General features: G+C 39.8%; 1 protein-coding gene and 1 pseudogene across 11 annotated transcripts in view; both read left to right on the top strand.

The window, feature by feature from the left end:
* The window catches only part of ARHGAP20 (Rho GTPase activating protein 20), a 133,806-nt gene that overhangs the window by 57,115 nt on the left and 55,000 nt on the right, over nucleotides 1-21,691 (top strand). For 7 of the 11 annotated variants that reach the window (XM_070077928.1, XM_051849486.2, XM_051849467.2 and 4 more), the window contains exon 3: nucleotides 19,287-19,451. In XM_070077928.1, coding sequence (XP_069934029.1) covers nucleotides 19,287-19,451 — 165 coding nt within the window. Of the gene's footprint in view, nucleotides 1-14,369; nucleotides 14,437-15,118; nucleotides 15,233-19,286; nucleotides 19,452-21,691 lie in introns of all 11 variants that reach the window. The other 4 variants (XM_070077912.1, XM_051849456.2, XM_070077924.1 and 1 more) reach the window with 2 other exon arrangements.
* Nucleotides 15,241-19,280, top strand: LOC127491757 (small ribosomal subunit protein eS4, X isoform-like; annotated as a pseudogene).

The following is a 21,691-nucleotide window of genomic DNA, read 5'->3' as shown; positions in this document are numbered from 1 at the left end:
ACAGCATTCAGGAACTGCCAAAAGTGAAAATGGAACAGAAACAGAAAAACTTTGAAGCATCCAAGGCCTCACCTAAACAAGGTGACAGTAGCCTGTCACTGGAAAGATTTGAAGCCCATATTGTGTTGGGGTGAAAGACAGCAACAACAAAACCCAACTTCAGCTGCTTACTACATTGGCTCAACAACCTCTCATACTAACAGCCTAATTGAAGACAATATATGACTATTTCCATAAGAATACTATCATCTACATCTGTATTATTCTCTGAGTATCCAGCATTTAATAAAAAAGTCACAGCATTCTAAAAAAAAAAACAAGGGAAAAAATTCACTATTGAAAGATAAAGCAACCAGGCTGCAAGCTGAACCGGAAGTTGGAACTATCATGGCATTAAAACACATTTTACATAAAGGATCTAGTAGAAAAGGTTGATAGTGTTCACCAACAGATGGGATATTTTAGCAGAGAGGTGGTAATTTAGTGACTCATGAGGAAATGTTGTAGATCAACACAATATCAGAGATGAAGCATTCTTTCAACTGGCTTATCAGAAGACTTAACACAGCTTAAAAGGATCAGTAACCATGAAATATCAGCAAATAGAAATTTTACAGAGGGAAAAAATGTAAAGCATCCAGATCTGAATAACTACCAAAATGTCTCATATACTTGTATATGTAATTGGGATTCCAGAATAAAGAAGGGAAAAATGGAGGAGAAAAAATATTTTAAGATATAATGACCAAGAACTTTTCAAAATTAATGAAGCTCAGAGTTTCAAGCACAGTAAAACCCAAATGCATCAATGCTGGCAATGGACGGAGAGTCTTCAGGTAAGGAAAGATGGATGGAACTCTCAATTCAGTTTTCATCTTTTGACTTCCTTATAGTCCCCATACCTACTGTTTAACATTGTGGCCCGACTGTAGACAAAGGAATTCTTAGTGCTAGGCATCACCACCATGGCAGACTAGATGGGATCAGACACAAAACATGAAACTGCATTTCTCAATGTATATTCAGGGTAAGTAGAAACCATTACTACTAAAAAAAAAAAAAGAAAAAAGAAAAAAAAAAAACCATTAACCATTACTACTATTAGATATTTAGTTGGCAGGAAGAAGGATTTTTTTTTAAATTAAATTTCATTATGTATACCAACATATAAAAGCTCTGAAAAATGAGAAGTAAATGTTTCAATGTGGTGTTGCCCTCGAGTTCTGTTTTCTAAATGCAGATTGAGTATCCCTTATCCAAAAGTGTTCAGATCTCAGTTTTTTTTTTTTTTAATTTTGGAGTATTTGCATATATATAAGGAAATACCTTGGGGATGGGACACAACTCAAAAAATTCACTTATGCTTTATATATACTTTATACACATATCATGAAGGTAATTTTATGCAGCATTTTTAGTGTGCCTGTATTTTACCTGTGACCCATCACATGAGATCAGATGTAGAGTTTTCCATTTGTGGTATCATGTTGGTATTCAAAAAGTTACGATTTTGGAGCATTTTTGAGTTTGGATTACAGATCTTCAACCTATATTATGCCACCACAGAATGAGAACTGTAGAAGAAGTAAGTGTTTTGGCTATCTCCTTTTCTCATTGCCCAGCAGTTGGCTCATTTAGTCAACAAATGTTTAAGTGACAGCTAGGTATCTGGCACTTCTCTAGGCTTATGCATGTATAGCTGTAAGGCTGCTGCTTTCCTGGAGCTTTTACCTTCTGGGGTGGGGGTGAGTTACGCATAGCAAAACACACAAACAACAGAGTATTAGAAAGTGGTATCTAATATGAGAAAATAAAACAAGGCAATTAGAAGGTGACTAAGTTAGGATAGTTAGGAAAGGCCTCCCTGATGTAAGATAACTATTAACATGCCTCAAAAGATACCATCACTTACCCTTAGAAAACATGATTTATGAAGTAGAACTGACTCTTTCTTCCCTTTCTCAGTCATTCCATTGCCAACTCCAAGGAACTTCACTCTTACAAGCACCAGATTAAGAATTAAGAGGTGACAGACCCTTGGTCACGGACCCTATGATATCTGCTACCTTCAAAGGAAACCATGACTGTCTATAAAAAGGTTGTGGGGAGCAACTCGGACTAGACTAAGTTACTGGAATTAAGACTTATTCTATGCATCTGCTTTCCCACAATATGGCGCTGAGAAGGGAAACAGCTTCTACACAGCTGCCTCCAGTTCAACCAATAAACTGTAGGACCTGCTCCTGATTGGAGGAGAGCAGCATACTCGGCGTGTGGGCAGCCGAGTTAGGATTGGCGGAGGAGGACTATAAAGGAGGAGAGAGACGGCATGCACCAGGAACATCTAAGGGGAACACCTGTGCAGCCCCCGAGAGAGCCGGCCAGCGGTGTGCCGCTCCCCCGCGGAAGTGGGGAATGTGGCAGGGGGAACCGCCCTTCCACGGAGGTGGAAGGGACGGTAGCCAACCCAGGAAGAACCAGCAGCAAACCCGGGGAGGGCCGAGCAGACGAAAGAACAGCGCAGGGTCCTGTGTCGTTCCTCCACGAAGACGGGGAGCGACAAAGGTCTTTATAAGACTATAACAAGATAAACATTCATGATTTTAATTCATTTAGCAAATATTTATTGAGTATATCTAATGACCAGGTGTTTCTGGGAGTGCAGCAGTGAACAAGATGGACAAAATTCTTGGACTCGTGGAACATATGTGAATGTTCCAACCCAAAACATATTAATCCTACCTGTAATTCACATGTAGTTCTCTCATTCTTCCCCACTCCATATTTCATTGCTAGTAATTCATTAATAAGCTAGAATTACATCTCCTTTCTATTTCATTTTAGTGTAATTTTTTTGTTATAGGATGATGAATCTTCCTGCTTATACTTCCAATTGCTACCACCTTTTTTAAAGTTTTCTGTACTCTAATGATTTCATATTGTCTTGCCTTGTCTCATTGTAAGCTCCGTGAAGTCAGGAACCCTGATTCTCTTCTTCTAATGTTGTGCACACATTAAGCTCTGGTTCTAGAAGAGAAAGTTGCTCTTCATCCCTCTTTCGTTTTGTTCTCTTTGAGAAAGTTGTCTATTTAGTTTCCTGGCTTTAAAAAAAATAAGAGAATGAATGAATGGAGTGGTATTTGACCTAGCAGTTAAGATGCCAGCTGGGCTGCTTCCATCCCATAACAGAGTTCCTAGGTTAGAGTCCAAGCTGTGCTCTCCATTATGTGTACCTGGGTTGCAACAATGATGACTCTACTAGTTGGGTGTTGGCCCCCATGTGGGAGACTTGGATATAGTTCCTGACTCCAGCTTTGGCTAACCCTAGCCCCAGCTATTGCAAGTATTTGAGGAGTGAACTAGAAAATAAGAGTAGCATCTCTCTCCAAATCTAAAATAAATGAATGAATGAATGAATAAATAACTATAAATTGTAAGGTCACCCGAAACACACCAAACACCAGAGTTAAAGGAAAGATTTATTGTTGGGTGGGGGGAAGTCTGACAGGCTGAAGGGAGAGGGAGAGGGCACAAAAGAGGGAGGAACCAAGAAAGAGGTCAAGAGAGAGACAGCACAAGTCCTGTTATACTCTTGCAGGGGCTAGGGAAGTGGGAGCAATGAATCCCATTAGGGTGGATGTGGAGCTGATGTTTGTGGTTGGGCCATTTGGTCACCTGACTTCTAGCAAGCCAGGCTGGGCTTAGGACTAAAGCTTACTGTGCAAGATGGTGACAGGGGCCAGAGCCTAAGATGGTGCCCAGAGCTTAAGGTGGCACCACAGATAAAATGGCACCGTTTTACTAACATAAATGATTAATAAAAAGAGGTTAGATAGCTCAAATGTAAGTAATTTTACTATGTTTTTGTGGAATTTTGTCTCTAAGTATTCAGCATTGAGGTTAAAGAATAGGCTTTCTCTGAAGAATAATAATAAAACTTCCATTGGAATTTGATTGTGTTCTGCCAAAGGATTTATTCTCAAACTTCTCCGAATCCCTAGATTCAGAAACTTATGGAATTTATGTAGAATATAATTTTATTAGAAGTAATAGAAATAGTACAGCACTTCCCTACTATCCTCTATTTCCAGGGAGGCCACTATGACAGCATTTTGCTTTATCACTTAGGCTGAGTAGTCAGAAAAAGCACCTGATAGCTTTGCACTAAAATTGTCAAAGTCTGGAAATAAATTAACCACATGTGTGTTTGCTCAGCTCCACCAACACAGATGCAGTGCGTGCTTTCAGCATTGTTGAGGCAATGTCGTCATTTTAGCTATGTGAAAACTGCCTTAAAATGTGGTTTGAGTTAAAGGGAGCTGTCAATTTTTATTTTGTCTAGCTTTTAATATGTAGATTTCACACTTTAACATGCATCAGCAGCCATTTAAAAGTACTCCCTTGTTAGTAGCATTATATAAAAGCTTTGAATAAAATACAAGGCATACTTAACATTAACTTACGATCACTGTGATCTCCTAGAAAATACAAATGTGAGAGAAAAGGTTTTGAAAAGTGATCAAAAGACTTTCAGTGTGATGATTTTACTATGATGGTTCTCCATGACTGGTACTCAATGAATAAACACCTAAAAGTTTCTTGTTTTTCCTTAGTTCATTTTGGTTTAAATTCAGCAAACATTTGTTGAGTATATGCTAGGCTTTGTATTTTCTACAGAGCAAATTTGAAAGGTATGTCCTCACATTGGGGTTTAGAATTCTAAAACCAGGCTGGGCATCCTAGTACATAGTTTTGAACATATGTACACAGCTGAAGTCTTTGAGAGGGGTGAGTCTAAATTAGAATTTGTTGGCTTGGGTAAGAGAGTTGGCTTAGGTTATTTCTGATAGGTTTTAGCTTTTTCTCACTTTTCAGAATGCTCTGATCCCTTAAGAAAAGTCCTATCACTATAAATTACTTGAATTCAAATACTCATCTTTTTGGAATTCTCTTGTACTTTTTTAATTTGTATTTATAAGAACTAATAGAGGCTGGCACCGCGGTTCACTAGGCTAATCCTCCGCCTTGCGGCGCCGGCACACCAGGTTCTAGTCCCGGTCGGGGCGCCGGATTCTGTCCCGGTTGCCCCTCTTCCAGGCCAGCTCTCTGCTGTGGCCCGGGAGTGCAGTGGAGGATGGCCCAAGTGCTTGGGCCCTGCACCCCATGGGAGACCAGGAGAAGCACCTGGCTCCTGCCTTCGGATCAGCGCAATGCGCCGGCCGCAGGGCGCCGGCCGTGGCGGCCATTGGAGGGTGAACCAATGGCAAAGGAAGACCTTTCTCTCTGTCTCTCTCTCTCTCTGTCCACTCTGCCTGTCAAAAAATTAAAAAAAAAAAAAAAAAAAAAAAAAACTAATAGAAAATCATTCCAGAAATAGAGTGGCATGCAGGTAATGCACAGTTACAATCATTTTTTTTTCTTTTTTTTTTAACTTTTATTTAGTAAATATAAATTTCCAAAGTAGAGCTTATGGATTACAATGGCTCCCCCCCCCATAACTTCCCTCCCACCCGCAACCCTCCCCTTTCCCTCTCCCTCCCCACTTCCATTCACATCAAGATTCATTTTCAATTCTCTTTATATACAGAAGATCAGTTTAGCATATATTAAAGATTTCACTAGTTTGCACCCACATAGAAACACAAAGTGAAAAATACTGTTCGAGTACTAGTTATAGCATTAAATCACAATGTACAGTACATTAAGGACAGAGATCCTACATGAGGAGTAAGTGCACAGTGACTCCTGTTGTTGACTTAACAAATTGACACTCTTGTTTATGGCATCAGTAATCACCCTAGGCTCTTGTCATGAGTTGCCAAGGCTATGGAAGCCTTTTGAGTTCACCAACTCTGATCATATTTAGACAAGGCCACGTTCAAAGTGGAAGTTCTCTCCTCCCTTCAGAGAAAGGTACCTCCTTCTTTGAAGACCTGTTCTTTTCACTGGGATCTCACTCGCAGAGATCTTTCATTTAGGGTGTTTTTTGTTGTGTTTTTTTTTTTTTTCCAGAGTGTTTTGGCTTTCCATGCCTGAAATACTCTCATGGGCTTTTCAGCCAGATCCACATGCCTTAAGGGCTGATTCTGAGGCCAGAGTGTTGTTTAGGACATCTGCCATTCTATGGGTCTGCTGTGTATCTCGCTTCCCATGTTGGATCGTTCTCTCCCTTTTTTATTCTATCAGCTAGTATTTGCAGACACTAGTCTTGTTTATGTGATCCCTTTGGTTCTTAGTCCTATCATTATGATCAATTGTGAGCAGAAATTGATCACTGGGACTAGTGAGATGGCATTGGTCCATGCCACCTTGATGGGATTGAATTGGAATCCCCTGGTATGTTTCTAACTCTACCGTTTGGGGCAAGTCAGCTTGAGCATGTCCTGAATTGCACATCTCTTCCCTCTCTTATTCCCACTCTTATATTTAACAGGGATCACTTTTCAGTTAAGTTTCAACACTTGAGAATAACTGTGTATTGATTACAATATTCAACCAAAAGTATTAGGTAGAACAAACAAAAAAATACTAAGAGGGATAACGTATTAAGTTGTTCATCAACAGTGAGGGCAAGGGCTGATCAAGTCACCGTTTCTCCTAGTGTTCATTTCACTTTAACAGGTTTCCTTTTTGGTGCTCAGTTAGTTGTCACCCATCAGGGAGAACATATGGTATTTGTCCCTTTGGGACTGGCTTATTTCACTCAGCATAATGCTTTCCAAATTTCTAACAGGGATCACTTTTCAGTGAAAATTTAAACACCTAAGAATAATTGTGTGTTAATTACAGAGTTCAACCAATTTCACTTCAACAGGTTTCCCCTTTGGTGCTCAGTTAGTTGTCGCCGATCAGAGAGAACATATGATATTTGTCCCTTTGGGACTGGCTTAATTCACTCAGTATAATGTTTTCCAGATTCCTCCATCTTGTTGCAAATGACCAGATTTAATTGTTTTTGACTGCTGTATAGTATTCTATAGAGTACATGTCCCATAATTTCTTTATCCAGTCTACTGTTGATGGGCATTTGGGTTGGTTCCAGATCTTAACTATTGTGAATTGAGCTGCAATAAACATTAATGTGCAGACAGCTTGTTTGTTAGCCTTCTTGGGGCTGGTGCTGTGGCATAGTGGGTGAAGCCACTGCCTGCAGTGCCAGCATCCCATATGGGCTCCAATTCAAGTCCCGGCTGCTCCACTTCCATTCCAGCTCTCTGCTATGGCCTGGGAAAGCAATAGAAGATGGCTCAAGTGCTTGGGCCCCTGCACCTGCGTGGGGAGACCTGAAGAAGCTCCTGGCTCCTGACTTTAGATCAGCACAACTCTGGCTGTTGCAGTCATTTGGGGAGTAAACCAATGGAATGGAAGACCTATCTCTCTGGCTCTACCTCTCTCTGTAACTCTTTCTTTCAAGTGAATAAAATAAATCTTTAAAAAAAATGCTGAGGAGCACTTTTGTAGGCTGTAAGTACATTTAGTCAATACCTGTTATGAATAGATACTGCTAATATACTAGGGATACCAAAAGTCTTTTTAAAAAGATTCATAAGATCAAATAATGAAGGTGATTTAAACAAACTGGAATTTTTTCCTGTTCTCAGTGTCTTCCTAGCAAATTTTTAAACTAATTTTAGACTTGATTTTTTTTTTAAAGATTTATTTATTTATTTGTTGAAAGAGTTAGAGACAGAGGGGTTCTCCATCCACTGGTTCACTCCCCAAACAGCCGCAACATTTGGAGCTAGGCCAGTCAAAGGCAGGAACCAGAAGCTTCTTACAGGTCTCCTACATGGGTACAGGGGCCCAAGCACTTGGGCCATTTTCTGCTTTCTCATGTACATCAGCAGGGAGCTCAATTGGAAAGGGAGCAGCCTTAACCTGCTACACCACAGTGCCAGCCCCAAGCAAATACTTTTTTCATTATGACCTATCTCAACCAGAGAAATGCAAAGCAAAGATCATTTGCCATGAATAAAACTGGATGAAAAGCACTGCTGAAATTCTGCTTACATCCAAAATGTCATGCCTAATCCAATATCTGCTTGCTTTGGGCATCAGGATACCATTGTTTCAGGTCTGCCTTGACAAAAAAATAGCTTTGTGACCTTTAGCAAGTCACCTGATCTTTACATGCTGTAGTTTTTCTCTTTGCTCAGAATACAACTGTCTAAAAAATTCAGAGGAAATAGATTCCTCTTTGATCCCATCTTCCCTCCCCACCCTTTCTCTTCCCATTCTACCATTCGAGAATATCTAAGAGGATGCTTTCTGACTCTCAAATACCCTTAATATTTGATTTGTACTTCTTTTCTATGGTGCTTACCTCTTTTAGCTATATATTTTATCATTTTTACCACTAATTACATTGTTTTCAACACATATTGGTGGCAGTCAACATGTGCCTGTCAACTCAGAATTTTGTATCTTTTTGGTGACCCAGAAATGAAATGAGCTGTTAAAGTTGTATGGGGTGAAAATAATTACTTAAGATGTCAGACCGTTTAAGTACTGTCATATCCTATGTAATTTAGATATTTGTGCCAGTGGTGACACCATCAGATGAAAAGGATTAATAATAGGAAAAATAAACTTTATTTTACCATAGTGATATAAAAATTGTTTGCTTTTGCTGTTTAAAATCTCCTGGCATAATATTTGTAGACAGTATATGTTGTAAACATTCTGTCTAAACTAATTTTAAGGCTTGGGTTCACTTTTTGTTTGAAAATGGAATGTACATTAGATTTTAGTGCTTCAAAGGGTGAATATCAAGATTAGATTTGCTGGGGCTGTTGCTGTGGCATGGCAGGTAAAGCTGTCGCCTCCAGTGCCAGCATCCCATATGGGTGCCAGTTCAAGTCTCAGCTACTTCACTTCCAATCCAGTTCTCTGCTATGGCCTGGGAAAACAATGGAAGATGGCTCAAGTTCTTGGGCCCCTGCACCCGTGTGGGAGACCTGCAGGAAGCTCCTGGTTCCTGGATTCAAATCGCACAGCTGTAGCCATTGTGGCCAACTGGGGAGTGTACCAGCAGATGGAAGACACCCCCCCCACCTCTCCTTCTCTCTCTGTGTAACTCTGACTTTTAAATAAATAAATATTTTAAAAAAGATTAAATTTGCCAACCTAGACTTAAATGAAACACTGGAGATGCTTTAAGGCAGCCCTATCTAAAATTACAGCATCTTTTAAATATATTTACTTTTTTATTCAACCTAGGATAAGTTTTAGTGCAGTAAAATAAACAATGAAGTTATCTAGAAACCTGAGGTAACTGAATTTGGAGACACTTTTCAGAAAGAGGCATGAGAATATTTTATTGCAAGCTAACATCAGATTTTTTTTGTAAAATATCTCTAATTTTTTATGCTGATTATCTGTTAAAATGATGACATTTTGAAATGCTAGGTTAAAATATATAATTAAGTTTCGTATCACCTGCTACCTCCTACCCTTTTTAAAGTGGCTTCTAGAAAAATCCCAGTTCCATGTACAGCTCACATCATGTTTCTGTTGGACAGTGGGGCTCTAGAACTTCTGTAGGAAAACAACACCTGAGCAAGGAGCTCCATGTTTTTCACAAGTAGCTGTAAACCATGGTCTACCAGCAAAGCACCCTCTATGACATAAGAACAGTGGAGAAAGAAGGCACCCACCAGAAAGGGGTCTCAGTGCCCTCCTCTGAGCTTGATGAGCCCAGGAGCCCAGAGGCGGGAGTCGCTTTGCCCTGATCTCAGCAGCACAGTGGGAACCAAGCCCGAGTCTCCTCGGCCCGATTTGGCCCCCTGCTCCACCACTCAAGAGTACCTCCAGGACTTGCAGACCAGTGCTTCTCCCCAGGCAAGTGGAGCCCTCGGATAACACGAGGCGGAGTGTGAGGCCATGGTTCTGAGAAGGCGGGACTCCCTGGGAGGGTTTGTTGGTAGAGCCAGACCTCGAGTCACAGCTCGCCACTGCCTGGAGCCTGTTGGGGCAGAGAAGCCCCCATCAGCACCTTGGGGCTGCGTCAATTGGAGGGATGGCTCTTGTTGTAGATGAGGAAGTCTGAGATGTCATACCACACGTTGCTGTCGCGTACAGGTCGGTCATGGAGGACTGCAGTGAGGACTGCAGTGTGGACCTGTGATACTCAAAAAGCCACAGCACCAGCTCCCAGACCACTGCAGTGTGCAGCGGAAATGGGTCCCACTTGAGCTCAGGGATGTAATCCTTCTCCACGCCCAGGCGGCACAGGGCAAACAGGACCGGTGATGTCAGATACATATTGATCTGGCTGTTGATGGTATTGTTGTCTCCAAATATCAGGAAGCCCCGATGAAGGCAGCCAGGAATGAGTGCACCTGGTGGGTCTTACCCTGAATGCGGGACTGCAGGGCACAGAGGCCCTTGTAGGTGAACTCAAAGCTGGCCAGGTTCCGGGAATGGGGGTACGTGGCCTACAGCTTCTCCCAGAGGCTTCCAAGGCACCACACACCTTCCTTCTGTTTCTTTTCCACCACCCCACGCAAGACCATAAGCTCTGGGAGGACTGAGAGTGCTGGTTTGTTTTGTTCCTTGCTGCCCTGCCGCTCCTGAAGAGAAAGGTCATGACCAGTGCATGAGGGGCCTGGATTTTGACTCCATAGCTTTGGAGGAGAAGTAATGCTGGCTGCAGTTGGCTCTCAATTCAAATTCCAGTTCTAAATTTCCTGGTGCTGTAGCCTCGGGCTTGTCACTCTGCTGAGCCTCCGTTTCTCCATTGGTGCCACATGGGGACTTAGTGCAGGAGTCCTACAGATGAGACGTGAGAGCAGGATGGAAGCCCATGGACAGAGGCATATGGGGAGCCTAGGCAAGAGGCGTCCACCTGCCTGCTGGAGGCCAGAGTCCAGTTTCCCAGCTATAACATCGGAGATTTACTCACTTAAAAAGCATCCCATCTGAGGTGCTGGTTCAAATCTCGGCTGTTCCAATTCCAGTCCAGCTCCTTGTTAATGTGCCTGGGAAGTCAGCAGAAGATGGCCCAAGTACTTGAGCCCTTGCCTCCTACGTGGAAGACCGGAATGAAGTGCAAGGTTTCTATCTTCATCCTAACTCAGGCTTTGCCATTACAGCCATTTGGGAGGTGAATCAGCAGATGGAAGATCTGTCTCTCTCTCTCTCTCTCTCCCTCCCCCCCCCCACCCTCCCTCTCTCTCTGTTTTTCTCTCCCTCCCTCCCTCCCCCCATTCCTCCCTTCCTCTCTCTCTCTCTCTCCCTCTCTCCCTCCCTCCCTCCCTCCCCACATTCCTCCCTCCCCACATTCCTCCCTCCATCTCTCTCTCTCTACCTCTGCCTTTCAAATAAATAAATCTTAAAAAAAAAATTTCATGTTATGAAATTCATGTTATGAGCCTGTTACCTTTGGGTAGGATTATAATTACTGGTGTTTCTAGAATAATTAATCCTCAGTTATCAAGGATTCTGATACACACAGAGTGGGTACATATGCACTCACTCATACATAAATGACTGACTTGGGATTTGTGTACAGGAAGTTTGGTCAGTCCTAAAGGTTGGGGGGCAGGAATGGAATCTCAAGATTTTTGGTAGTTATTCAAGGATTTTATATATATAAAGTGGTTTTAAAATGTTCTTTTTGAAAATTGAAGTAGACTGGCTATCAAAGACAATGTGTTCTGACTTCCTTGTGTCAACTGATTCTTAAATTCACCAACAATTTACAGAAAGCTGCTAGTATTTCATGAAAGTTACTGCTTCTGAGCATAAAAGAACATGCTTTGCATTCTTAGAGGAGAGATATTTTCTGGACACTGGGCAAAAGTTTTCTGGGATATATGAAAATAGTCTAATTATGAAATGGCGTTATGTTCTGTTAACTTTAGTTTTATATATTGTGAGAAAGTACTGTTAGATATTTGTAAATAGTTCTACCAAATACTGGCCAAGATCATTTTATTAGCATTCGCTTGAATTTAGAAACTTTTGTGTGTTTCCAGTTTTATTTGCTATCTTTTTAACAAATTATTTTCTAAAATTTAATATGGTTTTTGAGAAGTTAGCTGGTAACTTTGAAGAATCAATTACTTAAAATGTGATGTTAACATAAAACTGAACTGGAATCGTTTCTTCATGATTGTTCTTGTCAGGGTCACTGGAGACCCTGTAACATCGTCTCCCTTGACCTTTCTGCAGCACTCTCCTCAGCTTGCCTTTGGCTTCTTTGTGTCATTTATTGAGAGCCAGTTCATTCCACAGTGCTAGTTTTTCCTTTTCCCAAATTCTAAGTACTGGTGTGATACAGAGCTCAGTACTTCACCCTGTTCTCCATCTGTATCAACTCCTTAGATGACTTGATCTCTTCCATATCTTTAAAATCCCTGTTCTGATATCTGATGTCTCTCCCGCCCCCCCCCCCCATTAAGTCTGTCGTCAAATCCTGTTTAAGTTCTACCTTAGAAATATGTCTGTAAACAAGTTCAGAGTTGGTGAACTCAAGGGGCTTCCATAGCCTAGACAGCTCATAGCAAGAGTCTCGGGTTATTGCTGACGTCATAAATAAGAGTGCCAATTGTTAAATCAACAACGGGAGTCACTGGGTACATGCGCCCCACGTAAGATCTCTGTCCTTAATGTGTTTAACTATGAAACTTAAAAACAACACTACTAGTCGAACAATACCCTATACCTGGTTCGGTTGTGTGAGTGCAGCCTGTTGAAATCCTTGCTTAGTATATACTAAGTTGATCTTCAGTATATGAAGGTAATTGAAAACGAAACTTGGTGAAGGGCAGGATGGGAGAGGGAGTGGGAGAGGGGAGGGCCGTGGGAGGGAGGGAGGTTGGAGGGGGGAAGCCACAACAATACAAAAGTTGCAGTTTGTAAATTCACATTTATTAAATAAAAAAATAAAATAACTATATAACAAACAAAAAAAAGAAAAAGAAAAAAAAGAACTTAATACTTTACCCCTTTAGTAATTTTTTATGTTCTACTTAAAACTATTGGTTGAACTCTGTAATTAATACACAATTACTCTTAGGTGTTTAATCAATGCTATAACTAGTACTCAAATAGTATTTTACACTTAGTGTTTCTGTGTGGGTACAAACTGTGGAAATCTTTACTTAATATATGCTAAATTGATCTTCTGTATATAAAGATAATTGAAAATTAGTCTTGATGTGAATGGAAGGGGAGAGGGAGTGGGAGAGGGGAGTGTTGTGGGTGGGAGGGAAGTTATGGGTGGGGGAAGCTATTGTAATCCATAAGCTGAACTTTAGTAATTTATGTTCATTAAATAAAAAAAAAAGAAGTATGTCAGGAACAGAACAGTTTCTTATCACCTTCAAAACTACCAGCCTTTTGAAAACCACCATTATCTGCTCAGTTACCGCACTGCCAAAACCTCTAATAGGTTTTTAAGGAATGTCATCGAACTTAACTAATTTTTTAAAAATTTTCTGTAAGCCAATATTTATTGCATTCCTCCATCCTGCCTCTCTCTAATCTTTTCACTACATATATTCTATCACTTCTATGTTGAAACCATGCCCTCTTCTTACCCAAAAGGAAGGTGAAATTCTTTGCAGCCCTCAGCTGCTTCATCCACTGCTCTATCTCTAGTCCTTTGAATATTATTTAATGCACTGTGGGAAATCATCAGTATGTTAGTGGTTGAGTAAATTATTTGTAAATATGGAATATAATTTGGAATTTAAAAAATGAAGGTTAAACTTCATCAGATAGTTTAGTCGTCTTAGTATAAAAGAAAAACTTAATGGATTAACATGTTCCTCTATTTCATTTTTATTAAGCATCTACTGAAAAATAACTTGAGATAAATTTATCAAAAATGAGAATGTGCTCAAAAATTTATTTCAGAGCCTCTAATTTTTCTTTCCTTCCTTAAGATATTTCAGTCAGCTCATTGCTGTGACTTCCTTTCAAAAGTGTCTTAAAATAGAATGGGTGTTTGGCCTAGCAGCCAAGATGCTAGTTAAGAGGCCAACATCTCATATCAGAATACCTAAGTTTGATTATGCATTCAGGGGATGGGAGCTCTCTTTCCCTCCCTCCCTGCCTCACAAGTGAAAAAAAAAGTAAGAAATAAACAAGTTTTAAGGCAGGTATGACAGTTCATCCATGCCCAAGAAGTGAGATATATTCCAAAACCCCCAGCAGGTACCTGAAATTCTGTGCATAGTACCACATCCTATATATATATACTACTTGTTCCTGTAGAATTACCTGTGGTATAATTTATAAATTAGGCACAAGAGTAAAACTAACTAATAAAATAGAATAGCAATTAACAACCATAACTAATAAAATAGAATAATCATAACAATATATTTGAATAAAAGTTATATGAATATTTTGTCTCTCAGGATATCATAGTGTACTATCTTCACCCTTGTGATGTGAGGTGACCCATTGTCTATGTGATGAGATGAGGTAAGATGAATGATATAATGTTATGATATAATGTCAGGCTACTAAATGACAATTACTGGAACAAGTCACTACAATACTACAACATTTGATTTGATTACAGAGAGTAAAGGCATATAGCATATATAGTGGCTACAGTGGAGAAAAGGATGATTCACATTCTGTCTAGGATGAATGGGACAGGGGATATTCTATTGCATTATTCAGAATGACAACAATTAAAAACATACAGATTGTTTAGTTCTAGAATTTTCCAGTTAATATTTTTCAAACTTTACTTGACTATGGGAACTGAAACCATAGATCTGAAACTATGTATAAGAAATGCTACTGTATCCATTATGTGATTTTTCCTTATCCTGAAATATTTTAAGTATCTTGATAGGATAGTAATTCAAGGTTCCTGGCAAGGTTAATTCTCCTCCAGTATGGATCAACTAACTTACAAATTAGCTTGAAAACTGACATTTTGGTATAAATGAACTGGAGGTAGTAGACTCCTTAAGTTATTGCCTAAGGTATATTCCCTTGAGACCTTGTGATTTGTTAGTATAATATATTTATTAATATATTTACTAATTTTCTAATTAGAAGTTAGTAGATGATATCTTCCAACGTTAGCTAATTCAGAAGTTACAAACAAAACTGCTTTTTTAAAAAAATATTTATTTTATTTATTTGAAAGAGTTACAAAGGAAGAGACAGAGAGAGAGGTCTTCCATCCGCTGGTTTACCCCCCAGATGGCCACAACAGCCAGAGATGCACTGATCGAAGCCAGGAGCCAAGAGCTTCTTCCAGGTATCCCACATAGATGCAGGGCCCAAGGACTTGGGCCACCTTCTACAGCTTTCCCAGGCCATAGCACAGAGCTGGATTGGAAGTGGAGCAGCCGGGGCTAGAACTGGCACCCATATGGGATGCCGGCACTTCAGGCCAAGGCTTTAACCCACTGTGCCACAGCACCAGCCCCCAAAACTACTTTTAATGAGGTGTAATTGTTTAATTTTCAGTGTACCACTGTATAATTATTTATCTGAACCAAACTATTCAAATACTCAACATGTCCAGTCACTTTATTGATGCTTGCTTCCTCATTGAATCAGTAGACTATGGGCATAGAACATTGCAGGAACTACACATATAAATTCCTTGAGTTGCTTGAATATTTGTATTCCCTGATTCAAGAAAAATACTTAAACCAGTTTTGCTTAATTTATAATGATTTTTTTAAATCAATAGGCCATAAAATTGACTGAATTGATTTGAAGACTCTTTGAATCCTTAGTTGGTATCTATCTGTTTCTACTCATTCTTTCATAATGAAATAGAGCTGTTCTTCCTGAAGAGTTGCCATTTTCACTGGACTGTTCAGAGTTCTAAAACTCAGAAACTTCTCGGCTAAGTGGGCCTGCATCATTGTATTTAAGTTATTTTTAAGTTTCAGATAAATGTTCATAGATTTTATTGTCTCCAGTGTCTTTTACTCAATAACTCCCTAATAGATGTCAAGCAACTTCTGTGCCCAGGCATGAATGTACTCCTTACTTTGAAGATAAAATCTACTTCTTTCTTTGAAGATAATACTTCTTTGTGTTTGGATCTTTTCTATTATTATAACTACTTATTAGTGTCCTTTATTCCTTTCCTCTTGCTATTCTGTTTTTACTTATTTATTTTTATGTTCTCCATGCCTTTTTAATATTAGTATTATTTTTTATGTAATGTTATTGATCACATTAAAATATATATGCTGCCTGTCCCAGTTATCATTTTGATGATCGATGATCTTTTAAAAGTACTCCTGGGGTCAGTGCTGTGGTGCAGCTCTGGCCTTTGCAGTCATCTGGGGAGTGAACCATCAGATGGAAGACCTGTCTCTCTGGCTCTACCTCTCTCTGTAACTCTGTCTTTCACATAAATAAAATAAACCTAAAAAATTTTTAAAAAGTGCTTCTTTCTCTATTTCTTGCTTACCCAAGCATTCAGCTATCCATCTTACCAAACTCTTACCTTGTCTTAGTTCATTTTGGTCCTGATATTAACCTATCACTAGGCTCTGTTCTCATAATCCGAGTCAAAATTCAGACTGTATTTGAGCTATATAATTCATCATTTAATCAGTGAAATGAAGTATGGTGATACTGCATACAACCATATCATGTTATAATTGCTATGTAGTTTTCTTTGGTAATTTGAATGTGGTTTTATCAATGTGTTGACTATTGAAATGCAGTAGTACTTTCTCATGTTTTTTTTTTTTTTCATCAATAGCACAGATAATTGCTTTAGATTAGAGTGCTGAGGTGTTTATTTTCGTTCTAGAGTATTGCAGCATGAATGTTGGGATTTGTTTCTTAATCAGTGCTTACTTGATAAAGTCTTGAGGCCTTCCTTGCCATTTTCTTATGTAGATCTTTAAAATGACAGACTGAAGACATCTAAGTTAATAAATCCATACAGAAAAAATGTTTAAATTTCATTATGAATTCTCACAGTACCATACTTACTTATTTGAAAGTATTATTGTGAGGTAGAAAATGAGTTATTAGGTATGAAAATTCTTAGGAATTGTTTTAAAATAACAACTACTCTTTTTGAAAAAAAAAAATAGCCTAGGAGTTATCCTCTTTCCATTTGTACTACAACCATGGCTCAAAGTTCTAAGAAGTATTTGAAGTGAGTAGCAGCTCCAGAGCATTGGGTGCTGGACAAGTTGACCAGTGTGTTTATTCCTCATCAAGTGAACAAAGTTAAGTATGCCCTTACAGGGGATGAAGTAAAGAAAATTTGCATGCAGTAGTTCGTTAAGATTGATGACAAATTCCAAACTCATACAACCTACCCTACTGGTTTAATTGATATCATCGTCATCATTTACATGACTGGAGAGAATTTCCATCTAATCCATGACACCAAAAGTTGCTTTGCTGTTCATCATATTATACCTGAGGAGGCCAAGTACAAGTTGTGAAAAGTGAGAAGGATCTTTGTGGGCACAAAAGGAAACCCCCATCTAGTGATCCATGATGCTGGTAACATTCGCTATCCTGATCCCCTCATCAAGGTCAATGACACCATTCACACTGATTTGGAGACTGGCAGGATTACTGATTTCATCAAGTTTGACACTGGTAACCTGTACATGGTCGTAGAGGTACCACCCTGGGAAGAACTGGTGGTGATTGCCAACAGAGAGACATTAGCAACAGAGACACATCCTCACTCTTCTGATGGCGTTCATATAAAAGATGCCAATGGCAACAGCTTTGCCACTCAGCCTTCCAGCATTTTTGTTACAGGCAAAAGAAAAAAACATGGATTTCTGCTCCTTGAGGGAAGAAAATCTGCCTCACCATTTCTGAAGAGTCGAGAGACTTGCTGCCAAACAGAGCAGTAGGTGAAATGGTCTATAGGTGACATGTTGGAAAAGTCTTTGTACTTAATTAAAAACAAAGAAGCAGGGCCGGCGGCACTGTGACGCAGCAGGTTAAAGCACTGGCATCCCATTTGGTGCTGGTTCAAGTCTTGGCTTCTCCACTTCCGATCTAGCTCCCTGCTAATGAGCCAGGGAAAGCAGAGGACGATGGCCCAAGTCCTCGGGCCCCTGCACCCACATGGGAGACCTGGAAGAAATCCTGGCTCCTGGCTTCGGCCAGGCCTACCTCCAGTTGTTGTGGCCATTTGGGGATTGAACCAGCAGATGGAAGACCTCTCGTCTCTCTCTCTCTCTCTCTCTCTCTAACTCTGCCTTTCAAATAATAATTTTTAAAAAAGCATGAAGAAAAATTTAAAACTAGCCCCCAGTTACTCTTCATTTATATGCACTTAAATATCTTAGAAGTATAAAATAATACCAAAGGTCTGCCTATTTTGGTAAATAAAGTTTTTTTTTGGAACGTGGTCAAGCTGGTTCATTATGTGTTGTCTATGATCAATCCTGGCATATAAAAGCATCATTGAGTAGTTCCAACAAAAACTGTATTATCCACAAAGCTTAAGCTCTTTGGTATCTGACCCTTTGAATAATAGTTTGAGGATCAGTTGTTTAAACTGTGATGATTTCTGGTAGTTTGTTGTTATAATCAAAGAGCAGTAAATTTGGGGTACTTAAGCCAAAATACAAGACAGTTCTTCCCTCACAAAATTTTCCTTTCATTAAACAGCAAAAATAAAACTATGTAAATGTTATTTTAGCCATTGTTTGATCCATTCAGTGCTTGTCCTTGCTCAATTTTTGTAAGATCAGGTGAAGCTTTATTCTCGTTGTCTATAAATTTGAAAATCACTACACACTAAAATATGCCATTATACCCTCTCCCACTACTGTGCCCCAAAATAATTTGGGAGAAAAAGGACTTTGTGATGGTGAATATGGGCCTTATCTTTCCTCTCTACTCAATTACAATCTATAAAATCAAGCACAGAAACTCCCTTTACCTTTTCTTTCAAAGGACTCTAATTTACTATAGTTAGTCATGCAGGCTTAATTATTTAATGAGATAAATACTGCTATATGCAGTTTACACTGAAATGCCAAAATTAAAAAGGACTAATGAATAGGTAGAATATAGGTAGATAATTTCATAGCTATATGATAAAGCAAGAATATAAAGACACTAATGATAGAATCTAGGTTGAGGTATACATCTGTTTACTATGAAACTATTTCACCTTTGCTTTATGTTTCAAAATTCTCATAATGAAGTACTAAAGACTTCAGTTATGATACTATGGTACTGTATTAACAAAATTAGAGTTTTATATTTCCTAACCAACTGTAAGCTGTACTTTTATAAAATTTTGGCCCCATATGTGGTCATTTGATTGACCTGTGACATTTGATGTGTTACAGGGAAAGCCCTTCTGCAAGCGTGGACACATGTGCATTCCTGTCATCATTTGCGAGCTCTAGCAGGACTCTGCTGATTGACGGCCGAGTAGAACTCAAAAGGGGTCTACAAAGGCAGGAGCGGCATCTTTTCCTGTTCAATGATCTCTTTGTTGTGGCCAAAATCAAGTAAGTATACTTTCCACTCTTTCCTGATCATAATTGTAAAATTGCATTTCCCCTAATGAAGATACTGATTTTACTCAACACTTACTGTGAGAATGTCTGTTACTGTAGTTAATGTCTGAGGTTTTTGTTTTTGCAAAAAAAAAGTTTCAAATTGTTTATTCACTTGACAAGTATTTATTTACTTCCTCTTCTGTGCTGTGCCGTGAACAAATGCAGGAGATACAGTGGAGATTATAGTGGGTGTAGTCCCTATTCTCTGGGGGCTTACAGTGTTATGGTAGGGGCCAGAGCAGGCTGGGATTAGTATTGTGAAGAAAATGGAGGCTAAGTGAAGTAAAAGATGAGGCATATGCTAGGTAAGTGCTATCAGGAGGAAAGAAATCATTAAAAGATATAAAGCAACTAGCTTTTCAGATACGGAGAGGATGAGCGTTCTAGGTATAAGGGAAAGCAGATAGAGATGTGGCAGGGAAAGTGAGCCAATGGAAGAGTTAAAATCTCATGGAACTGCAGTATAATGGGCAGGAGAGTGCTATGAATTTAAGTTAGAGAAGTAGACAAGGATTAGGTTATCAGGATATTTGTAAGCTGTATTATTCATTGCCATGTAACAAATTACCCCAAAACATAACACTTTAGAACTCTACATTTGGTCTCAGCCAGACGGCTGAGAAGCGATCACACTTTAAAACTAAACATCTCATACCATTTCTGTGAGTCAAGAGTCCAGGGGTGTTTAGCTGGGTTCTCCCTCAAAGACTCTTGTAAGGTATCAGTCCTCACAAGGCTCAGCTGGAGCTGGAGAAACTGCTTCCAAGCTGACTCATGTGGATGCTGGCAGCCCTAGTTCCCCAGCAGCTGTGTGCCAGGGGCTGCAGTTTGTCTTTATGCGGGTCTCTCCACAGGACTGCCCACAAATCGTCGTTTGCCTCCTTTACATTATGAGATCTCAGAGGGTGAGACAGAGTACTGGCAGTGGAGAGAATACCCAAAACCAAAGTCACGGTCTTTTTTTTTTTTTAAAGATTTTTATTTAATTGAGAGGCAGAATTACGGACAGAGAGGGAGAGATAGAAAGGTCTACCATCCATAGTGCTGTCCCCCACAGTCTTTTTTTTAACCTAATTGGGGAAGTGATATAAGGTACCATCCTTTCTCACCTATACTGTTGGCCACACAGACCAACCTTGGTGCAGTATGGAGGGGAACTACACGTGGGTGTGAATACCAGGAAGCAGGGTACATTGCAGGTCATCTTAGAGACTCATACTTCTGAGGCTGTGGTAAGGAGTTTGACCTTTATTCTGAAGGATTTTAAGTAGGGGCATGGCTTAGGTGGTTGGTAGTTTTGAAATACCACTCTTCTCATGGTCAGTAGTAGATTGGAGGATAAGAATGAGTGGACGCAAAAAGACTACACAGTAGGTTATTGTAGGAATCCTCATGAGAGATAGTAAGGGCTTTATCTGCTGAAAGGAGTTAGAAGTATACAGGGGCCTGTGCTGTGGTGTAGTGGGTAAAGCCACTGCCTGCAGTGCCGGCATTCCATATGGGTGCCGGTTCTTGTCCAGGCTGCTCCACTTCCAGTCCAGCTCTCTGCTGTGGCCTGGGAAATCAGTAGAGGATAGCCCAAGTTATTGGGCCCCTGCACCCTCGTGGGAGACCCAGAGGAAGCTCTTGGCTTCAGATCAGTGCAGCTCCGGCCTTTGTGGCCATCTGGGGAGTGAACCATCGGATGGAAGATTTTCTCTCTCTCCCTCCCTCCCTCCCTCCCTCCCTCTCTCCCTCTCTCTCCCTCCCTCCCTCCCTCCCTCTCTCCCTCCCTCCCTCCCTCCTTCTCTCCCTCCCTCCCTCTCTCTTCCTCTCCCTCTGCCTCTGCCTCTGCCTCTTTGTAACTCTGCCTTTCAAATAAATAAATAAATCTTAAAAAAAATGGAAGGAATCAGACATCTGAGCATACTTCAAACAGTTCATAAAAATGAAATTAAAAGTTGTTTGTCTTGTTGCAAAAAATTTTGAAATTAATGCATTTCAAACATATATTTTCCATGAACTTTTTGAAGAACTTATGTATTCAGAGCATAAGAGCTACCCAGTAAGATTTATGTAGTGCCCAACACTGAATACCAATATGGTTTACACCAACCAAGAAGCTGATGGCTACTGTTTGTTCCATCCTCCATCCTTATTTATAAAATGACATGAAAGCTATTAGTATTTTAACAAATTGATTCTCATCA

The sequence above is a fragment of the Oryctolagus cuniculus genome, chromosome 1, assembly GCF_964237555.1.
Source record: "Oryctolagus cuniculus chromosome 1, mOryCun1.1, whole genome shotgun sequence".
NCBI lineage: Eukaryota > Metazoa > Chordata > Mammalia > Lagomorpha > Leporidae > Oryctolagus > Oryctolagus cuniculus.
The sequence above is the reverse complement of the archived record's forward strand: the minus strand, read 5'-3'. Positions and strand labels throughout refer to the sequence as shown.